At 38.4% G+C, this 12,981-nt stretch overlaps 1 protein-coding gene across 5 annotated transcripts in view; it reads left to right on the plus strand.

Annotated features, from left to right (window-relative positions):
• The window catches only part of Satb2 (SATB homeobox 2), a 206,846-nt gene that overhangs the window by 96,929 nt on the left and 96,936 nt on the right, over positions 1 to 12,981 (plus strand). For all 5 annotated transcript variants that reach the window (XM_004653597.2, XM_045148526.1, XM_004653598.2 and 2 more), the window contains one exon: positions 7,753 to 7,855. In XM_004653597.2, the coding sequence (XP_004653654.1) occupies positions 7,753 to 7,855 (103 nt within the window). The remainder of the gene's footprint in view (positions 1 to 7,752; positions 7,856 to 12,981) is intronic.

A 12,981-nucleotide genomic window follows, 5' to 3' on the forward strand; every position in this document is an offset into this window, starting at 1 on the left:
TTTGGAGGAAAAAGGGAGACTCAGATTTGTCTGTCCAAGTATATTGTGCACATCATTGTAAACTGTGTTGTGTGCTTATTTTTCCTATTCCTTTATGGAGTCAGTATCTCATCTGTAGCTTTGACTGACATGGAATTTGTGGTAAGCCTCCTGCCTCTCCCTTCCCAGTGCAGAGGTTACAGATATGCTCCATTGTGCCTAGTTGTAATTGCTTTTTAGTTCTGCCTTCATTTTCTCTGATTCTAAGCTCCTTAACTAACTGATACCTATGAGGAAACAAAGGTCACCACAAACATATATATTTTTAATTATTCATTTTTTTTATCAGAGAGATGGAGAATTGGGCATGTTAGGTCCTCCAGCCATTGTAATCAAACTCCACATGTGTGCATCATCTTGTGTGCATCATCTTGTGCACTTGTGTCACCTTGTGGACTAAAGATGATGACATCAAAATAAAAGAGAGACTGATTGAGAGGGGGAGGAGTGGAGTTTCAAAGGGGAAAGTGGGGGGATGGAAGGAAACACCACAGGATATTATTTACAATTATGGAAGCTGGCAATAAAAAATAAATATAGGTCCTTAGGCTTTGCGGGCAAGTGCCTTAACCACTAAGCCATCTTTCCAGCCATTTTATTTTATTTTATTTTATTTTATTTTATTTTATTTTATTTTATTTTATTGATTTTTTGAGGTAGGGTCTCACGCTAGCCCAGGCTGACCTGGAATTCACTATGGAGTCTCAGGGTGGCCTTGAACTCACGGCAATCGTCCCCCCTCTGCCTCCCAAGTGCTGGGATTAAAGGCGTGAGCCACCACGCCCGGCTGTTTTTTTTTTTTTTATCATTTTATTTTATTTTTATCTATCATCTATCTATTTGTCTGTGTGTCTGTCTATCTGCCTAGCTGGCCTGGAACTTGCTGTGTAGTCAGGGCTGGCCTCAAACTTGTGGCAGTCCTCCTGCTTCTGCCTCCCAACTAGTGGAGATACAGGCATGTATCACCACATCCAGTATTTTTTGTTTCTTTTATTTTTCAGACAGAGTATCATGTAGCCTAGGCTGGCTTTAAACTCACTATGTAGCAGAGTCTGGCCTTGAACTCTTGATCCTTCTGCATCTACCTTCCAAGTTCTGGGATTACATGTGTATACTACCATACCCATCGTCATTTGTGTTTGGTTTATATGTTTCTTCTTTTCTTTCCCATCATAACTTCTTTACTTCCCCCTTCTTCCCTCCTTTACTTTTTTTTTTTTTTTTTAAATGAGCTAAGGATCTTACTCTAAAGCCCAGACTAATCTGGAATTCACTATGTAGTTCCAGGCTGGCCTTGAAATCAAGGTGATCCTCCTACCTCTGCCTCCTGAGTGCTGAGATTACAGGTGTGTACCACTATACTCAGCTATTTGTTTTTTGAGACAGTGTCTTATGTAGCCTATGTTGGCCTGGATGTATAGTTGAGGATGACCTTGAACATTTGATTCCCCACTTCTACCTCCCTAGTGCTAAGGATATAGGTAAGTGCCACCATGACTGGTTTTATATAGTACTGGATATTGAACCCAGGGCCTTATGCATGCTAGGCAGGCACCCCTACTGACTGAGAAACATCCCTAACTCCATCTTGTTTCCTATCTTGCCTGAAGTGTGGTTGCAGCATCAGTGTCAAGCTGTTTTAGCTGATGAGGGTAGTGGAGAACATCTTTAGATCATTTTTCAGCTTCTTTTCTTAAGAGACAATGCATCCCCAAAGTGCAGTCTCCTTGGGCTGCTTCCTAGTGCTACTCAACTTTGGACAAGATGCTTTCTCATTCTGAGCTTAGCTAAGTCCTCAGTTTGAAAATAGAAGCATACTTATAACCAGGTATAACATCTGTTCCCTAAGGTAGTTAGAAAATGAGTGAGTTTAAACTATCTCAGAAGCTTGAAAGAAAGCCTATTTTTAGATAAGGCAGTGTAGCTTTAAAAAAAAAAAAGTGTAGTTGGTCAAGTGCCACTTAAGGGTGAAGATTCATTCTGAGAAATACATCTTAAGATGATTTCATCATCCTCAGACATTGTGAATGTGCTTCCACAAATCAGGAGTGCAACAAGTGAGACAGGCACGTAGGAGGCTGCTACTGGTCTAGTGTGACACACTGCTTTCCAATAAACTTTTTTTCCCCTAACTGATGAGGAGTATGCACTCTTACGTAAGGATACAAGCATAGTATAGTGCAGTATAGTGTAGACATAACCCATTACTAGAGTTGCTTGTCATCACGTATTATGTGCAATACATAATTGTGTGTGTAGGTTTATGACTGGCAATACAGTAGGTTTGTTTACCCCAGTGTCTCCAAAAACTCATGAATAATGCCTTGTGTTACATTGCTGTTGCTGGGTGATAGCAGTTTTTCGGCTGCATTATAATCTCCTCAGACCACTATTGAGTATCTGGTCCTCTCTCCAAAGCATCACTATGTGGCATATGGCTGTATCAACAACACTATGGTAATGTTTGCTTACAGTCTGAACAAGTTCAAACCAGCTAGTTAGCTTCAGAGTAACTAACAAAATTCTGATGTATTTAGACTCATCAATTACCTTATTATCATTTTAAATTTTTTCTAAAAAACTTAAAATATTTATTTATTTACAAGCAGATAGAGAAGAGAGGGAGACTAACAAAGAGAGGAAACAAGCATGCAAGGACCTCCTGCAACTCCAGATGAACTTCAGATGCATTCACCACTTTGTGCATTTGACTGTACATGGTTACCAGGAATCAAACCCAGGTCATCAGGGTTTGCAACAAGTGCCTTTAACCACTGAGCTATCTCTGCAGCCCAAATACCTTACTTTTATGAAAAAGCACTTCCAAATATAAGTGGCAAACTAAATGTCAGGCTCAGTTGAGTACACATAAGGACACCCGTATTATTCTCCTTCCAAACTCTTTATATTTAAAATTTCATAATTGATTACAGAAAATTCTGAGGAGTTCCAAAGTTTTCTATAGTTGAAAAGACATTTCAAGCCTTTCTTTCTTTTTTTTTTTTTTTCTGAAGACACAGTGTTCCCCATAAATAGCTTTGTCCACAGTCACCACTTTTGCTTTTGCTTATGGCTGTGTCTAAGCACCTGCACAGGGCCTGCCTCGGCTCTCCATCACCTGTGCATCGTCCTTCTTTCCTTCTGACAGTCGACCATAGTGTGAAGTGATTATGATTTGTAAGTGCCAAGCCATTTTGATGTTAGCCTCAGAAAAACAGCTCCTTCGTTTCAGTGTTAAAGTATCAATGTGCACATCTTCCAGGTTATTTGTAGCAGTGTTGTTTTATATTAACCTGGGTACTCAAGAGTTGTTTGCATTCTGGATTGGAAAAGTAGGCTCAGCTTTTGTTCATTTATCAAAATGATGTGGGGATCCCAAAAGTCCATCTATATGATTGTTCTAGAGTGGTTGAAAGACATAAGTGAACCACAAAATGGTACATTTATTTTTAAAATATATTTTATTTGTTTATTTGGGAGAGAGACAGGGTGGGGGAGAGAGTAGACACACCAGGGCCTCCAGCTACTGCAAACAAACTTCAGATGCATAAGCTGTGTTATGCATCTGGCTTACATGGGTCCTGGAAAATTGAACAGGGATCCTTTGGCTTTGGCAGGCAAATGCCTTAACCACTAAGCAATCTCTCCAGCCCATGATACATTTATTTTAAAAAGCAGTAAGTAAGTTGATTGCCAGGGTGGAAGATGGAAAAGACTTTAATCATTGTTTATCTTTTTCTGTTTTAACTATCTGGTTTAAGATGCTATTGATTGGGTCATGGGTATAGCTCAGTAGTAGTGCATTTGCCCTACATACAATAATCACTGAGCTTGTTTCCTAGCACCACAAAAAAGATGGTATTTGACTAAAAGATACATCTCTGTTTTTGTGATATTAAATTATAAAAAAGGCCTTAGAATGGAGAAATGTGGTAAATATATTTTGTGTCCCATGACCTCAGCAGGATATTGATTTTTTTTAACATTATTGATTTGCAAGGAGAGAGAGAGAGAGAGAGAGAGAGAGAGAGAGAGAGAGAGAGAGAGAGGGAGGGAGAGAGAGAGGGAGAGAGAGAGAGACAGAGAGAGAGGAAGTATGGATACAGTGCCAGGGCATCTTGTCACTGTGAACAAATGTCAGACACATGCTCTACTATGTGCATCTGGCTTTATATGGGTACTGCAGAATTGAACCCAAGTCATCAGGCTTTGTAAGAAAGTGCCTTTGACCACTAAGCCATCTCTCCAGCCCTAAATATTGCTTTTTTTTTTTTTTTGGTTTTTGTTTTTTTGAGGTAGGGTCTCACTATTGCCCAGGCTTACCTGGAATTCATTATGTAGTCTCAGGGTGGCCTTGAACTCATGGGGATCCTCCTACCTCTGCCTCCAAAGTGCTTGGATTAAAGGTGTGTGCCAACACACCTGGCTCAATATTGCATTTTATCAAGTACAAATCACATGTGCCAGATTTGTGTTAGCCCTTCTCAGTTTTGCATGTCATCCATGACTTTTTTTTCATGCTTTTTTTTTTTTTTCCCTAAAACCCAAATTGGAGCTAACATTAAGATGACTTTGGGGCTGGGGAGATGACTCAGTGGTTCAAAGCACTTGCTGTGTAAGCTTGATGACCAAAGCTCAGATCACTGGATTCCATTTAAGCTGGACACAGTGCACATGTGTTTGTAATCCCAGCATGCCTGGCAGGGGGAGGTGGAGTCAGGAGAATCCCAAAGTTTATAGGCCAGCTAGTCTGGCATTCTTGGCAATGAACAACAAGAGAAACACTGTCTCAAACAAGATTGAAAGTGAGAACTGAAACCCTGAGGTTATCTTCTCCTCCACATATGTACTGTGGCATCCACACCATACTCATTTACATTGTGTGTGTGTGCGCGCGCGCACGCACACGCATGCACACGCACACACACGCACAAGATGACCTTGCATTTTTTTCTCCAGGATATTGCAGCAGGGCCTAGGGATTCAGACTGAGACTATGAGAACTTATTAGTCTAGTTTAGGTTTAGAGAATACTCATGTTTGAAACTGGAATAATCCATTAACATGACATATCCTATATGATTATTCCCAAAATGTACCCCTGTTTTTAAGTTCCTCTGGTGATGGAGTATAACAGCTCTTACCAGTAAAATTGTTTTGACTGTCTATAGTATATCAAGACCTGAAGATAATATGAATAAATTGTGCTAAAAACTTGAAGAGGCCTTTATGGTGATTAAAGATTGTCATTATCTAGGAAACACTACCCAGTTCCTTTGCTTACTGCATACCTTAAATCTGTTTACTCTTTGTCCTATATCAGTAGATTGACTAATTCATTTATAATAATCTGAGGGTAACTTTAGTTAAGGCAGGGTCCCCAACTTCCTCCTTTTAATTTTTGTTTATCTATTTTGGTTTTCCAAGGTAGGGTCTCACTCTAGCTCAGGCTGACCTGGTATTCACTATGTAGTCTCAGGGTGGCCTCGAACTCATGGCAATTTTCCTACCTCTGCACCCCCCCCACCGGGATGGGATTAGAGGCATGCACCACCATGCCCAGCATAACTTTCTCCTTTTTAAGTGAGTCTTGCGAAATACACGTCCTAGGAATGGAGTCAGTAGAGCTCAAATATTCACTGTCTCAGCACACAGTTCCAGAGACGGAGGTGGGGAGGCTAGAGGCTAAGGGAAATGTGCGTTATCTTGGATCAGAGTAATGATGGGCTTGTGAGGCTGGCATGAGTTGAAGGCACTTTCATTTTGTCTGCTTTCTAGACTATTTTATGATAGAAAGTTTAGTTCTCATTCCTGCCCTGGCTCTATATCTTGTGCCTTCCCAGTGGATAAAGTTCATACAAGCAAGATAAAGAGATGGCAAGCACATTTGTGATTATTCACATACACCAGTAGGACTGGTGCATCTATTATTAGGTAACTTTCATGTTAAAATTTCTATTATTAGGACTTTTCAGTTTGGCATTCCAAAATCTCATCTCTGCCCCTTTTCATGTGTTAAATTTAAGTGACTCAGATATCTCATATAAGAATATGTGAGACACGAGGTATTAAAAAAAAGAAGGAAGCAGGAAAGGAAGGAAGAGATACAGTCACTGTCCTAATGGGTTCCACAGTCTAGGAACAGCGAGAAAAAAATCTGAATCCAGAGAGGGAGTTAGCTCAGGCCAGCAATAAACAGCTTTGCCTGGCTGCGGACACATGAAGCTGACTCTGCCTCCAGCTGATTAGGACTTGATCGATCCTGTAAGGCGGCAGGTACACAGGTGATAGCGGGTCTTTGAGTTTCCAGTGTTGCGTTCAGACTCTGGGAGTATAACGAGCTCTCCTGTCTATCGGCCTTCAGAGACAAGACTTGTCATTTAGAGACCAACAACTGGGGGAGGCTAGCCATCTGCTGTGCAGAAAAGGCCAAAGAGGTTTCAGTGAATTGAATTAGGCACTCCCTCCTCCACCATACCACATAGTGTTTAAAAAAAGAAAGCAAGTCTGATGTTTTCAATGAGAGTCTATGAAGGGACTGTCTACAGGCATTTGAACTTCCTAGTAAATGACTTGCTTTTTTGACTTGATTTATTGTTATCTGTTTTATCTTTCCTACTTTGTAGAAATATCAGTAGAAGTTCTAAGATTTCTCTGAGCTCTTCTGTGTCTGGGGATACACTTTTTGAGCCAGATGAGATTTAAAGGCAAGATATAAAACCTTAGGCAGGGTTATTTGGAATCTCTTGAATTATTTGTGACCATTTGTTGTTAGGTGAAATTTGCAGAAATAAACTTCTGCAAGAATGTACACATGCACTCTTATAATCAGATCAGGTATAAGGTAACATCTGCCCCAAGATTTGGCCGAGACGTGTCACATTGATGGGAAGCACATCTATGTAGGACATTTAAGTCAGGATGTAAAATTAGAATTTCTACTTTTCAGAGGTAAATCAGTTGCACTTCCCTTTGCTTAATGCCAGCCCTAAACAAATCAGTTCAGGACTGAGCCTAGAAGAGGGAAGAGAGCGAGGAAGAGTCATCTACTAAAGCACACTGAAAGCCTTAGCTTTGATTAATTTTTGGTTGAAATGCAGTACAAGTGTTAAGTTTGGTTTCCCTGCTCTAAAATAGCACTGTTAATTTTTTCATTTGGTGAATTTTCACACAAGTGCTAATCACACGTTTCTATAAATTATATTAATTTAACTTATTTCCCTAAACGTTGTTCTGTGGTGTGCAGCACGGATGTTCTCAGATTCTTGGCTGTGTAAGCTTGTTGCAGTTGGAAGCGGAACAGAAACATCTGAAAGGCATTATTTGGATTACGGATGCGGATGCGAGAGCATCCCATCTCACCTTGTGCTCTGGTTCTCAAGCAGTGTGCTGTCCTTTGCATCTAATCTGCATACCTCCCCTCCATCTTTGACATTACATGGCCCAGGGCTAGCTTTCTTTGTTTTTAAAAGAAAACATTGTCACACACACACACACACACACACACACACACACACACACAATATGCATGAACTTAAGGGGTAAGAGAATTTAGGTCATTATATTTGTTGTTAAACCATGTAGTTTGCTGGAGAGTGATAGCTAAAGGATAAAAGATGAAAAAAATTGGTGTGGGCTATAATAACCCTCCTTCCTGCCTCTAAAAAAAAGTGTGCATATATTTGAAAAATAAGTCATTTTTTTTCTTTTCAGAGTATGATTTCATCCATTGTAAATAGTACATATTATGCCAATGTGTCAGCAACCAAGTGCCAGGAGTTTGGAAGATGGTATAAAAAGTATAAGAAGATTAAAGGTAAGCCAACTGTACTTTCTCAGGTCAAAGGGTTATTGGCTATTTGATATGTGTTATATGCTAATTTTAGATATTTCTTAAATATATATTTACAAAGGTCAGATTGTCAGGTCTTTCACAAGATCCACAGTGATACCCCTAAAACTAAGATGGTTTTAGCACTATAAGTAAAATTCTTAGCATAATATATCAACTTTGTAGTTTTTATCAGTGGTTCCTGTGAAGATCAAAATCTGTTTGAAAGGAAATTTCAAAAGAGGCATATTCTAGGTTAAATAGCACTTAGGATTAGACTGCTGATTAACAAAGTATCAGGAAATCTTTGGTTAGATGCAGAGTTCTCATGTGTTTATTTGGAGACAATTCTGGACCACTGTCAAGCCACGGTTCTGCAATCTGGCAGACTAGAATTCAGATATGTGTCTTTAGCTTGCTAGATGCATAGACTTAAGCAAATTACTTAACTTTATACCAAGCTGCAATCTCTTCACGTGACAATTGGAAATAACAGCGTCTAGGCCTCTCAGTGGCTGTGAGGACGTTCCTGCAGTTACTGTTTAGTAACTGATATCTGTGCTACTGTAATTACAACAGCTAATAGTATTAGGACCAGAAGTAATATATTATATATGAAATTGTACTCACACATGAAAAATACAGCTGTTACATAGAAAATAACACACTATTCAGACCATTCGAAATACTCAACCCTTTAAGTGGATCAGAGGTATTTTACCTTTTCAAATATGTTACTGTAAAAGACTTGGTATTCTCTCTAATTTAATATCTCTAATAGATAAATTGTAACTAGTCCTTGTGGAGATTTGGGGTAATTTTTACAACGTTGATGCTTGAGGGTCTTTCCAGCCCCTGTTTTGCATGACCGTGGCATCGTCTATCAGGCTTTATTACAGGTGTTCAGGGCCTTGCTGTCAGCTCCCTGCCCCAAGCTGACAGCCACATTGTGATTTGTGGTGGGTAGGCAGAAATAAAGGATGAGCTATTTGTTTTACTACTTGTGGGTTTCCATAATACTTTTGGCTGTTGAGTATTTGGGAGTGTGTTCACTGACAAGTCACCTTTTGTGGAAATAAGCTTTCACATGCATTTGCAGCACATTTCAAATCACTAAGAAAAAAAGTGTTTTATGGTAAATGTGCAACTTAAAGGAGAGTCAAAATATTGAGCTAGTGGGAGAAATTAAGTGCACTGCAAATTGAATGAAGATCTGTTTCTTGGGTTGGAGAGATGACTTAGCAGTTAAGACACTTGCTGCCAAAGCCAAAGGACCCAGGTCTGATTCCCCAGTACCCACGTAAAGTTAGATGCAAAGGTGACACATACATCTGGAGTTCATTTGCAGTGGCTAGACGCCTTGGCATGCCCATTCTCTTTATCTGCTTCTCTCTTTCTGTCAAATAAAGCAAGAAAATTTTAAAAAGATATATTTCTTTCAACATATTCTGAAATTCTTTGAGCCCTTCATGTTGTGGTTTGGACACTTTCCTTCAATATTATTATCCACCCTGTGCCAGAGAAGATGAATAAGTCATAATTATAAAAGACAACTGGGCCAGGCATGGTGGTGCATGCCTTTAATCCTGAAGATTGCCATGAGTTCGAGGTGACCCTGAGACTACATAGTGAATTCCAGGTCAGCCTGGGCTAGAGTGAGACTCTACCTCGAAAAACAACAAAACAAAACAATAAGTAAATAAAACAAAGTAAAAAAAATAAACACAACTGGGCAGTTGAAAGCTTTGTTTTTTATAAATGATACCTCCAAGTTATTCTTTTAAAATAGATTGTTAAAGTGCTTGAACATGTCCTCTGGTTAAAAATCAGAAGAACTGCACAGCTTCAAGATCATTTGTTAGATCACATTTAGTAAAAAGAGGAGTGTGTCTTTTTGTAACGTGCTAGAGTATAATTCCAGTCTCCAGAAGCCTGGAAATTCTTCACTGTAGTGTTCTCACAGTTGTTGTGACTGAATGTGTGTGTGCATGGATGTACGCATGTGCAAAATAACAATCATGTCTTCTGCTTTTTCGAAGAGATTTCATTCTGTAAGTGAGATAGTAAATGCACAGTTAAATTTTTAAGTGCCATAAAAGTGGACTGAGACCTTGATTGCATTTAGTGGGTCAAGGATCTTCACCTGAAGAGGCTGTCAGACATTGTGTACAAACGCTGTTCAAAGAGATGGTACAAGTCACTGCTGTTGAAAAGTGTGTACATGTCTGTGTGTGTGTCAGTAGGAGGAGAAAGGAGAAGGTTAAGGTATGTGTGAAGTAAACACAAGCTGCTATAAAACAGTTTGAGTGGTGTTGATTCATCAACCAAGGGAGTGGGAAGAAAAACAAAGAAAGCATGACAGGTATAATGGTGGACAGAAAATAAACATTCAGAAAAGTGTGTTCTATTAACTTTCAACCCTCAGAAAACAGGAAGTGTTGGACCTAGAAAAGCACATTTCATTTGGGAGAAGCTTCTTGTTATGAATAGATGTCGCCGTGGAAGTGTCTATAAAGTAGGACCCATCTCTTATTGGAAGAGTCATGGTTTCGTTTGTAAGATTTGTGTCCATTCAGTTTCAAAATGAACCAAAGTGATGAATTTTAAATTTGGAAATCAGTAGTAGCAAAACCAGGGATACCTTTGGTTTTTCCTGAGAACCCAAAAGACAGAATTCCATGTTCTCCTGTCACCCCACTTCTCATTTCTACCCTGGCATCTACCGTGGCTGATGCTCAGTACAGAAGTATATCTCAAGCTGACTTACTGATGTTCTAAACTATGTGCAGCCTGCATTGTTAAAATATGTTTCCTATAATCTGCTAATGTCTGTTTTAATAAAACAGTGGGAACTAAATGGTTGCTTCTTAATCAAAACCATGATTTCCTAAACATAAGCTATGTGATTCTGTTACAAATTGCCACATATAGATCTCCTAGGTCAACATTTTTTTCTCTTCTCATAGAAATAAATAAACAGTAAAATAACTATATACTCTAAAGATCAAAGTAAAATATGACCAAAACCTGGCAAAACTAAAAGTCTACTGGACAAATTAAAAAAAAAAGGATCAGGTTGCAAATTCTATAGTTAATGCTTAAATAAATATGAGAAAAATGAACAATCAATAATTTGATATCATTAAAAACAGATGTAAAAACTATATACAAATGGAATTGTCTAAATTTTGAAGTAAACATTTTAATGTACATTTTTTTGAATTTGTTGTTATTATAGCTAAACTATTTACACTTATTCTTTAAAAGTCCTAAATTGGTTTGGCTTAGCATGTTGACATTATTTTCCCCAGTGATCACAGCAGAGCTCATTTTGTTTACCATTTTCTTTAATTTCAAAGACAATCAAGGTTGACAGAGACATATTTGAGTTAACATTAACGTTACTTTAGGAAAGATGGGGAGACATAGTTTATATTCTCTGGTTTCAAGGTCCAACCATGAACCTGCTTCCTGGGAGTTTTTGTTATTGAAGGAAATGGAGTGGTGGCTGGCATGCTAGGTTGGCATAGACCCCATCTTTTTTTAATGACATTCATTTCACACTATCATCACCTCTGGTCTAGACTTTCAGTATAGCAACCCTGAGCTCCCATGTATAAGGAAAATAGTGTACATTTTATTTAAGAGGTAAACAATGACATGTTCAATATATAAGAACTGTATTAGTGTTGGACAGACACAAAGATTATCTATAGACGCTTGGAAATATTCTTACTATTGAGAAATTATTTTCAAAGTTTTGGGATTATGAGGGGTGTACTTTAGGGATTTCACTAGCATAGCCTAAGTTCTACATATTTTAATGAAATAAATATCTTTGTGCCCAACTGTTCTTTTGTGGGAACTCTAGATATGAGCTTATGTCATCACTTTTTAGGAAACTAAATGGCAGTTATGCATGCAATATAGTCACTAATTATACTCTCATGATAATCACAGAAAACATAATAAAAATAAGCAGATACACTGGGTATGGTGGTACATGTCTTTAATGCCAGAACTTGGGAGGTAGAGGTAGGAGGATCTCCATGAGTTTGAGGCTACTGTGAGACTACATAGTGAATTCCAGGTGCATGGACCAAAGAGAAACCCTACCTCGAAAAAAAAAAAAATAAATAAGAAGGTGCTTCATAATCTTTTTGAGTGTATCCTTATCCTTAGTTAATAAAATAATTTTAGAGCTCAAACATATTTCATCTAAAATTCTTTTTACTAAAGGCAAAATGAATTATCTTTGTTGGGATGGATTGCAAATATTTAATGCCGCAAGAATTGGAGGGTCATTCACAGTTTGTACAAACACTGGTGGCTATCATAAAATTATTTATGTCATAGAATAATACCATCAGAATGAATAGAGCTAACCAAACCCTGTATTTTGGTTAGGGTATAAAATTATTCCCATCACTTTCTTTTTCTTATTCATTGCTCAAAAACACCCCGATTGCTAGTTTTCTTAATTTTGTTTATTTGAGCATATTTTGAAGAATATTAAAAAGCTGGGAGAAAAGAGAATTTTTAAACCGGGGTGACTGTCTGATCCTGGTTTATTCTAGTAATCAGTATTTTATCTGACCCTGTCTGATCTAGTCTTGCAAGATCAAACGTCCAGGCCAGCACGCAGACAGTAAACAAAGCCCATGAAGGGTTTCGGTAAACACAAAGATTAGATGTTGAATGAAAATTAAACTCCTTGAACTAGTCTTCTGTACTAAAGTGGTTAAGTGGGTTGTGATTAAAAGAAATAAGTAATTATGATCATTATAGCTGAGATGATATAATGTTACCACATTTAAAGCACCTCTTGTACCCAAAAATGATTGTGTCATTTACAAAGTGGTGCCTCAGAGTTGAATAGAGAAATCAGTGTCTCCTGACCTGGTTCTGCAAGGCAGCCCTTGCACCGCCATGGTTGTATCAGTGGTCAGGACAATGCCTTTAATCAGCTCTCCGGCCTCCTGCCCCTGCTGTTGTTCAGTTCTGATGAAGTGCATGTAACTTATGTTTGTACCTGATTCTTCCAAGTTATGAAAGAAATTTGCTTTCACCATCAGCTCTAAATGAAGGTGCAAAGAACCCTATGTTACAGC

This window comes from Jaculus jaculus, chromosome 4, assembly GCF_020740685.1.
Source record: "Jaculus jaculus isolate mJacJac1 chromosome 4, mJacJac1.mat.Y.cur, whole genome shotgun sequence".
In the NCBI taxonomy this organism is placed as follows: domain Eukaryota; kingdom Metazoa; phylum Chordata; class Mammalia; order Rodentia; family Dipodidae; genus Jaculus; species Jaculus jaculus.